Raw genomic sequence first — 12056 nt, forward strand, 5'->3', positions numbered from 1 at the left:
TGTAATTTGCCATCTTCACTAAAAATTGTGCCAAAAGAAAGTTCTTCAAATCGCTACAGTTATATGGTGTAAATGGACATTATATCGAGCAATATATATAGTCTTTATTTAAGCTGTAAGTCAGCAGTAAGAATTAAAGGAGGTACAGGCAGATGGTTTGATGTTAAATCAGGTGTGCAACAAGGATGCATATTATCTCCACTGTTGTTCATTATCTGTATGGATCACATTATGAAGGAAAGTGGTATTAAATCTGATATTGAAATTGATGATGTTAATCTTAATTCTTTACTTTATACCAGAAGTTATAATCCAGTACAAGTCTGCAAGGTTTCCTGATTAAATGAATAACTGTTGTAATAAACTTGGGTATGAAAATCAGCAATAAAAAGCCACAGACAATGAAAATAGACAGAAACATCGAAAACATCAACTGCATTCTCAACAGTAAACCTATAAAACAATAAAACATTTCAGCTACTTAGGCACAATTTTTAATGCAGATGGCAAATTAAATATGGAAATGCTGGTATAGTAGGAAGTCAACTGAATAAATTTATATAGATATAAGACAAATTAGTTAAAACACTAAACTAACTGTATCAAAGACTGTTCAAAACTTATGGATCTGAGAGGTGGATTAGAAATAAAACTATTGATCAAAGACTGGAGACTGCAAATATGAGAGTTCTGAGAAAGATTAGGAGAATGAACATATGGCATGAATGGTGGTATCATATTAAAAATGAGGATATTGGAAAGAAATTTGTCAATGTTGACATTCAAGAATGTGTGATCACAGTTAATCTAAGGTGGTATGGTCACTTAAACAGAATGGGAGAGGAAAGTGTCTCATAGCAAGTGTTTGTTGCCAAGACGGCTGGAAAAAGATCCAGACTAAGACCAATATATAAGTAGATTGATGCAGTAAGAAGTGCCTTAGAAAGCAGAAATGGAAGATCTGAGAATATTGAGTTCTGGAAGTTGAGAGACTAATTTGGAGGAAAACTCTAGACAAGAAGTTAGTAATAATGTAAACTTTTGATGTAGTACCATCGTTATTTCGTACACCTATTGAAGGTTACACGCATATCAGGCATCTGATATGCATCTTCAAAAAGGTGATGAAAATTGTGAATGAAACTTTAAGATATGATGACTACTGGATTTGTTTCATTCATAATCATCTCATCATTTGAAGATGATTGTGAATGAAACTGCAAAGTAACAGAGGATTTTAGTTTGGTCCTTAGAAATTCAAAGCTTAAAATGCTGCAACTGTAATTACTTCTAGAGCTGTATGAAAGACAGTCAAATACATGAAACTGTAATCAGGAGAAGCCTCAACAAAGCTGATGAGCCAATTAAAGTTTTTTGCAGTTGGCCAATGTCGGACTTCTATAGGTAGCTTGTAGTGAACAAGTTAGAAAGTTCACTGGATCACCACCATGATCTCAAGTTGTCTAACCAAAGACTAGTATAGTATAGAGGACTAGAAGTCATATCCTGAAGAAGGAAACAAGATTTAATATTTTACTTTTTGTATAGAAGCATTATAAGAACCTGTTAATGGAGCATAAAGTTCATTTATATATCTAAGTGGATGAAATTCTATAAAAACACAGCACTTGATGACCAGAAGATGGGTATTTAACTATACCCATCTTCTTTGCAATTTCTGGACAATTTTAAATAAGTTGATATTTGAGAATACAGCACCATCTAATGCACTTAGATTTGGTTAGGTTAGGTTATTTCAAATTAATGAAGATGCAAGTATAGCCATTAAGATGTAGTCAAATGTGTATGTTTCATGCCAGTTTCTCAGTTCAGCAGGACAACTTAGAATTTCATTAAGAAAAACTCTGCTGCCATCATTCTAAGACTTGCTAAGTCTATCTTGGTTAAGGTACTTTAAAATGTATATTAATGGATTTTATACTGATAGGAAAAGTAATTATTACATGACATACACTCTGTGTTGACAATAATTCCTTCTTCCGAAAAAGAGTAAGGAGATGACATCAAAATCTTTATTCCATGATACTTTGACAGTATATTAAACAAATAATATTTGATGTCTGCCATTTTCAATGCATCTTTAACAAACAGTTATATGTCACTTAATTTCTTATTTGAATCTAATATTAAATTAAAAAACAATAACAATAAATAATTACCTCATCATCTAAGTGACAACCTTCCAATTCTAATCTTTTAAATTGAACTCTTTTAAATACTTCTTCTAATGCTTCACAATGTTGGGCATCAAGATTTTCTCCTACAATAACATACAACCAGCATTTTAAAATTTCAGTTCCTGATATATCTCAAAAAAGAATTCTGTGTAAAAAAAATTTACACAAAATGTGTAAATTTAAAGTTCTAGACACTTAAATTATTTAAGTCAGTGTTTCCTAATGTGTGGTCTGTAGTCTAGCCAAATCCTTGGGAGAAACAAAGCACTGGTCCTCAGAAAACAAAAGTTCAACCACAGCACGTGAGCTATCAAATGAGAAAAATCAAGTTATAAAGGATATGTCATTCAATCAGTCCATGCCCAGTGCTAACCAATTGATTGTTGGCCAATGTCAGACTTCTATAGGTAGCTTGTAGTGAACAAGTTAGAAAGTTCACTGGACAGCCAATTTACTTGACAGTTTGCACAAGCGTGCACACACGTGTGTGTGTGAGAGAGAGAGAGAGAGAATGTAGTAATCACTTTAGAAGTACTAAGTTTGTTTTTCATTTATCTTCAATGAAATATCCTTCATCTTCAATATGGAAAAATGGTTGAAGAGGTAAAACGTATGATAATTCAAGTGAGGTAGAGCCCAGTACAAGTAAAAAAAAAATAAAAAAAAATTCACATTTGACGTCTGTAGATGCCGTATGGTCACTGCCATACCTTACATGGTTTTGGCAATGATGTCTTCTGCTAGAATAAGTGGTAGGGTCATAGATTCCCTTTCCACACAAAGTTTGAAGGACAATCACAAACATCCATGCCCAGGGCGGGATTCAAACCCACGGCCTCTTGGTTGGAGAGCAGACGCGCTAACCACTCAGCCAATGAGGCCGGCAGTACAAGTACAACCAGTACAAGTAACAGTATCAAAACTAAAAGAAATGTTCAAGTGAAGTGCAATCTACATGCAAGATTAAAGAAATCTTAAACTTCTTGGCCAGTAGGACATTTGATTTCATTAGTGCTGGTAGTGATAAACATTTGTAACTGTCCATTATCTGTTATGTAACATCATGAAATAAGTGCATAAAACCAAAGAGTAAAACCTGTGTGTGTGTGTGAGAGTGTGAGAGAGAGAAATGAATTATCTTCCACCAAACCCTCCAGACATTTTCTATGAGTTCTTCCAGTGAAATATTTTTCCAGTTTTGGCTTCATATCTTGCTAACATAGTTAGGCAAGTAGATAGTGTATCCACTCTCTTAACAAACCAGTCATGACACAATCTACTGCAATGGCCACATACGTGAATGTGTTGAGATTGAAAATGAATTTCATCACCTAGTATGAGACCATTACTTTGTTTATTGGAGACTTGAAGTGGCTTGATAAAGTACATGTTTGGTTTCTAGAGCAGGGCTTCAGATTATCTGACCTTTAACTTGCTGTCAGTACTAATACAATGTACTATAGTTTTACAATTTTTTGTGGGTGGGATTAACATGAAAAAGTAATAAAAAAATTAAATTTCACTACTAATAGCAGAGACACTTTACCCACATACAATTGGCAAAAATTTAATATTTCCTGCCCTAAAAATTATTACAGCTCAAATTTATGGAAGAAAATCAGTTGAGCTCACTATCTTTATCCAACAATTTAAATGTAGAATTGAGAATAAGACAAAATCCTTGTCTCATAATAGCAATTGATACTCTTAACAAACAACATTATAACAAACTATTGAAAAGTCCTACCAAAGTCCCATAAGCATTCAAAAGAAAATTCAACTATCTATGAATTTACTATAGGGAGAGGCAACTATAGATTAAAAGAACTCTCATCTGCTGAATACAAAAGTCTTTTATTCAAAGTACAGTGGGAACCAGTTGAGTACATATATATGGAATAGAAGAGAAATTAGCACAAACATTGCATGCAGGATATAGCACTTGGTTGAAATTGATTTTATATTATGGATCTGAGTTTGGGTTATAAATAAAACAGCTAATCATAGGCTAGAAACTTCCGATAGGACAGTTCTGAGAAAAACTTGGAGGGAGGGTAAAAATTAGCATCAATGGTAGAATCATATTAAAAGTGAAGGCATTAGAAAGGAATTTTCAATATTAGCATTCAAGAATGTGTGCATAATAGATCTAATCTAAGATAGTATGGTTACTTAAATAGAATGAGAGATAGATAAAGAGAGAAGAAAGGCTAACAAAACAGATACACTTCTGGATGGTTTGCCTGTTTTGTGAGATGAAAAAAAAACTAAGTTTCTGGGGTGGAGAAATCCTGCAACCTCTGTTTGAGATGGTCATTAGTGCTGGGGAAAAGATGCAGAAAAAGACCAATATCTATGTGGACAGATGCAATTAGAGTATGGATGCACCAATCCATGATTTAGTCAAATAACTGAATACCAAATATTCAGTTTGAAATTTGGCAAAAACACGCTGAATTAAATTTTATAAAAAATTCTTTTGGAAAAAAATACACTCATGAAAAACACTGATGAAAATTTTAATGCATGTATATTTTTTGGAAAGCACTTTAAGGAAAATTGACTTAAAAGGTGGCATAAACATAAATGGAGAGCTTCTCCAAATACTTATGTTTGCAGATGAATAATACTTATAGCTCAAGACCCTTCACAACTTGAAACAATGCTTCACCAAGTAAATGATGCCTGTAATAAAATAAGACTAAAAATTCACCCTGACAAAACCAAATGGATGAGAAATAAATACTATTAAACCCACACCATTCAACTAAATAATTTCACACACACACACAGAGTAAAACCTCTGTGCGTGTGAGTGAGTGAGTGAGTGTGAGAGAGAGAAATGAATTATCTTCCACCAAACCCTCCAAGACATTTTCTATGAGTTCTTCCAGTGAAAAATTTTTCCAGTTTTGGCTTCATATCTTGCTAACAAACCAGTCATGACACAATCTATTGCAATGACCACAGACATGAATGTGTTGAGATGGAATTGATACAGAAAGTGCAGTATCCCACACATACCTTGGTCAAATAATAAACGTGGACAATGATATTTCTGAAGATATATCTAAAAGAAGAATAGCTGCATGGACCTCCTTTAACCGTATCACATCCATAATAACAGATCCTAAGCTAGATATCAAATAAGATATAGCATGTGCAATAGCTGTGTCCTCCCATCTTTAACCTATGACTCCGAATCTTGGAGCACCACAGACAAAAAGAGGAACTTAGTCTTCAAACCACCTAGCAGGCTATGGAAAGAAGAATCTTAGAGATAAGTAAAAAAAAAGACCACATCACAAATACAACTATCAGAAAATTAACCAGAGTAAAAGAAGTAGTGAAAACCATATATGACAACAAGGCACAGTAGGCAGGTCATATTGCATGAACTTAATGACAACAGGTGGACCTGCCATGTCCCAAACTGGTATTCAAGATCGATCAAGAAAAAACCCAGCAGACCTCCAACTAGATGGGAAGAACCTCTAACCAGAGTGATAGGAAACAAGTGGAGAAAAACGGCTCAAGAGTGCCACAGCTGAAAACTTTGCAACCTGTATTTGTGGAGAAACTCTAAATGAAAGCAACAGGTTCATCCAAGTAATAAAATGAAAATATTACCAGAACTTTTATTTTAAATCGTGAAATACACACACACACAGACAAAGAAATTAGTGCACCAAGAAGGAAGCATATGATTCAACTGAAATTTTATTGGTGTAATGATACACTATTCAAAAGATTTCTTTTGAATAGTGTTGCTTCAAAGTAATAGTTAACTACAGTTTTAAGTGTGCCTGTAGTAAATCCAGTGTGTAAAAGGTGTAACCCAATAAGAGCAGTCCTTTTTGTATTTCAGTGTGAAGAAATAAGAATTAGCTCCGCCTGATATATCTTAACATTAACTGTGGCGTTCTACTAAAAATAGCCGAAGTATGGAGCATTAAAGTGTTTCCCCCCTTGAAATGATAACTGCCTCATAATTAAATTAAGTGTTTGTTGACTAAGAGAGAATTAGAGAATTCTACCTTAAGAATAATTACTGTAAAATTCTGGAACATTGAACTGTGTGAACCATTTTTAATTATTCGGAAGAATATAGAATTGACAGCTGAATGTTAGATGCCTAATGTTTTATGTTTGTTATGAGTATTTGAACTAAGTTGATGTATAAAAGAAATTGAATTATCGCATTGAATAGAGGCAAGTTGTGATAATAGTATTTAAGCGTTGAAGAATAAGATCTGTAAATTTAACTTCAATCTTTAAACCAAACTGAGAGGCTACTAGTGTCTCAAAGATATTTTGAATATTGTTCAATTAGATTATCTTGTTTAGAAAATTATGCTTAAATGTACATGTTCTATAACCCAGTATTAAATGTTTATTTTATTGAATTCAATTTGTTGTTTACCTGATTTTTCTTCATTGTACCGCTCATAAAAATTTATTCGAACCTTGAGGAAGCCTTAAATGATAATATTAACCTTGGCCTGTATAAAGTGAGATTGCAAAAGTTAGTTGATGATTGATTCCTCTGTATTATATAGACTAATCTGAATATAGGGTGCGCAGTATAATATAAATTTCCTTATATTCGGATCAGTACCAATCAGCATCTAACAAAATAAAAACAGACTCTTTCTTTTAAGGTTACACGGTGATCAGCATTCATATTTATTAAATTAGGGAAACAAAACACACATGTTAAAAAGATTATTTTACTGATTAATAATAAAATAATAACTTTACGTTTCGACCCCTGTATTGAGGTCATCTTCAGAAGGATAAGAACAAGCTACATGCTGTTGCACTCTATACAAGTAAATTACATCTACGTTGTTAACTAATCTTTTTTCTTAGCCTGCCCTCTAGTGAAATAAAAAAAAAATAAATAAAATAAAATAAAATAAAAACTACAATAAACTCTGCTAAAGTCCTCATGTACTAGGATTCTTCTGGAATTGTACAGTTATATTACGATTATCTTCTGGATTTGTACAGGATGCTATTGAATGTTCAAGGGGAAAAAAAAAAAAACACTTCACTAGGTCTTGTATTGAGATTTTTCTTTGTGGTTGCTATGAAGGTTGTAGATGGGTCCTCCACATTCTTGGAATTGTTAGACCATCATTTTTATTCAGATTCGGATCATGTTTGAGCATTTCACATGCTTCCTTGAATTTCCGCTCGAACCAGGTTTTAGTGCGGTGTAGGGACTTGGTACCTTTCCAGTCAATTCTGTGGTATGTTTGGAGTGCGTGGTCAGAAAGGCCGGTTTTTCCAAAATGGAGGTATTTTATGTGATGTTTGTGTTCATCCTTTCTGATTGGGATGGTTTGCCCTGTTTCCCCTATGTATGGTATGTTACATGTGCAATCTATTTTGTAAGCCCCTGGGTGGGGTAAGTGTGGCTGGGGATCCTTGGAAGAATTGAGTAGGTGTCTTAATTTTGTCGGGGGTTTGAAGGTGGTTTTGATGTTGTATTTGTGTAGCGTTCTTTTTTTCCGAAATGCCTCTAACATATGGTATAGCAATAGCATTCTTGAAATCTTTTTTGTTATTAGTGGTATCTTTGTGGAGGATCTTGTGAATGGTTTTTATACTGTATCCATTTTTTATAAAGGTATGTTTGATGGTCTCATATTCATGGTTAAGAGCTTGTTCAGTTGAACAAATGGTTTGAGCTCTGTGTTTAAGGGTGCTTATAACCGCTAGTTTTTGTGTTGGGTGGTGATAAGAAGTTTTGTGTATGTACTGGCCTGTGTGTGTAGGTTTGCGGTAAACTGAGAAGGAGAGACAACCTGAAGGAAGACATGTGACAAGTGTGTCTAGGAACGGAAGAGAGTTGTTTTTTTCAATTTCAATGGTGAATTGGATGCATTGTGTTGTTTGTTCAGGTGGCTAAGGAATGTATCTAATGCTTCCAGCATTTTTTTCCATTTTTTCCTTTTTTGATTGTTTCTTCCGGCCGAAACAAACAATCAAAAAATTAATACCGCAGTATATGCCCACGCACCCAGAATTTATGGCCTGCCAAAAGTACACAAAACAAACACGCCATTACGACCTGTTGTGGAAGGAATTGACAGTCTGAATTACTACTTAGCTAAAAAATTAGCGGCCACACTCAAGGAATTGGTTGGTCATTCCCCTTCCTACATAAAAAATACACAACAATTCATAAACAAAATTAAAAATATTACACTCAACGACCAAGATCTATTAGTCATCTATTAGTCAGCTTTGAAGACACCTACTCAATTCTTCCAAGGATCCCCTGCCACACTTAGCCCACCCAGGGGTTTACAAAATAGATTGCACATGTAACATACCATACATTGGGGAAACAGGGCGAACCATCCCAATCAGAAAGGATGAACACAAACGTCACATAAAATACTTCCATTTTGGAAAAACCAGCCTTTCTGACCACGCACTCCAAACATACCACAGAATTGACTGGAAAGGTACCAAGTCCCTACACCGCACCAAAACCTGGTCCGAGCGGAAATTCAAGGAAGCATGTGAAATGCTCAAACATGATCCGAATCTGAATAAAAATGATGGTCTAACAATTCCAAGAATGTGGAGGACCCATCTACAACCTTCATAGCAACCACAAAGAAAAATCTCAATACAAGACCTAGTGAAGTGTTTTTTTTTTTTTTTTTCCCCCTTGAACATTCAATAGCAACCTGTACAAATCCAGAAGATAATCGTAATATAACTGTACAATTCCAGAAGAATCCTAGTACATGAGGACTTTAGCAGAGTTTATTGTAGTTTTTATTTTATTTTTGTTTATTTTATTTTATTTTATTTATTTAATTTTTTTTTTTTTAATTTCACTAGAGGGCAGGCTAAGAAAAAAGATTAGTTAACAACGTAGATGTAATTTACTTGTATAGAGTGCAACAGCATGTAGCTTGTTCTTATACTTCTGAATGTATCCTTCTGAAGATGACCTCAATACAGGGGTCGAAACGTAAAGTTATTATTTTATTATTAATCAGTAAAATAATCTTTTTAACACATGTGTTTTGTTTCCCTAATTTAATAAATATGAAAATAAAAACAGAATTTAAAGAAATAAGAGTAGATCCAACTAACCAACATAAATGGATCAATTAGCAAGATGGACGACACAACACGATGCTTAAGTTTTTACATGATAAAGCATAAATGTGTACTTCCTTTTCCTATCACCCAAATATTTTGTTGTTTGCATATTTTACATTTTGGAAATTTTGAATCTTCACATAAATTGTAAAACTTCCAAATACAGGTTTATTATTTGTGGTCCAAACTGTACCCTTTTCAACATTTTAAGAGAAATTTTTAAAAAACATCACAATATAAACATCATTTAATACTACATTATTAAAACACTTAAGGAATAGAACAACGTAGTTAAGAATATAAATTAAATTAAACTTTAATAAATATTTTCCGATATTTCGGCAATGTCACATTGCCATTTTCTAAAGGAACTTACAAAAAAGTTACGTGCACGTAGGCACTACAACACAGAAACTGGGAATGAAGAGATGAAGCTATTGTTCTCCTAACAGTCCTGATGGTGCCCTCTAGCAGGCTAAGTAGGTGTTCTTGGCCGTTGGGCTGAAGGTCTGCAGATGTAGGCCTCCCAAATTTGGGGCAGTCGCATACACCCAAATTTGTTGAGGTTTGGAGAATTTCTTAGGGCTGAGGCTGATTCCATAAAGAGTCTTTCAAATTTGTATTTGCTTCGGTGTATCACTGTAGCTTTCTTCCACCGTATTCTGTGGCGTGTATCCAGAGCATGGTCCACAAGCCAAGAATGACTGTATTTGTGAAAACGGATGTAGTCCTTGTGTTCCGAAATTCTGATATTCGCTGTCCTGCCTGTTTGGCCAAAGTAAGACAGTTTACAACCACTTCCCCTAGACCTACCTGGTGTTTACCAGGTCCCTTGCAGTTGTAAACTGTCTTACTTTGGCCAAACATGCAGGACAGCAAATATCAGAATTTCGGAACACAAGGACTACATCCGTTTTCACAAATACAGTCATTCTGGGCTTGCGGACCATGCTCTGGATATATGCCACAGAATACGGTGGAAGAAAGCTACAGTGATACACCGTAGCAAATACAAATTTGAAAGATTCTTTATGGAATCAGCCTCAGCCCTAAGAAATTCTCCAAACCTCAACAAATTTGGGTGTATGCGACTGCCCCAAATTTGGGAGGCCTACATCTGCAGACCTTCAGCCCAACGACCAAGAACACCTACTTAGCCCGCTAGAGGGCACCATCAGGACTGTTAGGAGAACAATAGCTTCATCTCTTCATTCCCAGTTTCTGTGTTGTAGTGCCTACGTGCACGTAACTTTTTTGTAAGTTCCTTTAGAAAATGGCAATGTGACATTGCCGAAATATCGGAAAATATTTATTAAAGTTTAATTTAATTTATATTCTTAACTACATTGTTCTATTCCTTAAGTGTTTTAATAATGCATAACCAACGTATAAGCCTGTCTACGAGAATCATTTAATACTACATAATATAGACTAAAATAAAAACACCAAAGAAAGTACCTATAGCAAATATAACAAGCCTCTGTATGCAGTCACACAATATACGGGAAGGCATTGTAATTGTTATACTGCATATAACGGGAATTTTTCTGCTTCAGATGGCCAAATACCGAATCTGTCTACTGATTCGGCTAAAGCTGAATTACAGATCATAAGCTAGATATCAAATAAGACTAGCATGTTCAACAGCTGTGTTTTCTCATCTTTAACCTATGCTTCCGAAACTTGGAGCACCACACAAAAAGAGGAACTTCGTCTTCAAACCACCCAGCAGGCTATGGAAAGAAGAATCTTAGGGATAAGTAAAAAAAAAAGACCACATCACAGAGGCTTAAGTCAAGACATCCACCTATTATAACAGCACAATGACTTGTGGGCTATCATGCAGCAATAGCATGGCAGACAGAATGGACTGCCCAAGCCCCAGTAATCTGGCAGACTGTCTTTAACCCAAACAGCCCTCCATCAGGGTTTGACCTACCTTGAAAAATATGGACCTCCCTAAATAGGGTTTGCACCAACCATGGTAGGTGCAGAGCTTCCTTGTTTACTTGGGGAATAAGACCAAACTTATCTTGTGACTGTGGTGAGGATAACCAAACTATACAACATATCATGTTTGATTGTCCTCACAGAGCCTACATGGGACCTGTAACTGACTTTATAACAGTTTCTACAGATGCTGTTGATTGACTGTTGAACTTAGACATTCATTTTAATTTTATGCTTATTTGTATAGTTTTATTGTATATATGACTACAGTGTCACTTCACACTATTAATATAATTATGGCTATTACAGCCTGTTTTTGTTTAGGAGTGTCCCTTATTTTAATACATTGGCTAACATTACTCAAAAAAGGGGTATATATATATATATATTTTTAGGGCATTATGGGGGAGTATAGAAGGCAATTATGGCAGAATATCTTATTTCCCACGTCAAAACGCACCCCCATGTTCCCCTCCCCCGTTTATAAACAACCTTCAGCAAGATCTTGGAATTGGAAGGCATCATAGAACCAAAAACAAGGTATGTACAAAATTTTTTCCGCCTTCTATACTCACCCATAATGCCCTAAAATATATATATATATATATATACCCCCTTTTTTTTGAGTAATGTTAGCCAATGTATTAAAATAAGGGACACTCCTAAACAAAAACAGGCTATAATAGCCATAATTATATTAATAGTGTTTAAGAGGAGTAACATGGGAATTTTCCCAGAAACTATACTCACTTCACATTATTATATCCTTTATACATC

General features: G+C 34.7%; 1 protein-coding gene across 1 annotated transcript in view; it reads right to left on the bottom strand.

Annotated features, from left to right (window-relative positions):
- The window catches only part of LOC150097377 (uncharacterized), a 327966-nt gene that overhangs the window by 247889 nt on the left and 68021 nt on the right, over positions 1-12056 (bottom strand). Inside the window, exon 4 of the mRNA XM_090407657.1 lies at positions 2181-2281. Within this exon, the coding sequence (XP_090263783.1) occupies positions 2181-2281 (101 nt within the window). The remainder of the gene's footprint in view (positions 1-2180; positions 2282-12056) is intronic.

The sequence above is a fragment of the Typopeltis vanoorti genome, chromosome 17, assembly GCF_054136105.1.
Source record: "Typopeltis vanoorti isolate ZY-2024b chromosome 17, IOZ_Tvanoo_1.0, whole genome shotgun sequence".
In the NCBI taxonomy this organism is placed as follows: domain Eukaryota; kingdom Metazoa; phylum Arthropoda; class Arachnida; order Uropygi; family Thelyphonidae; genus Typopeltis; species Typopeltis vanoorti.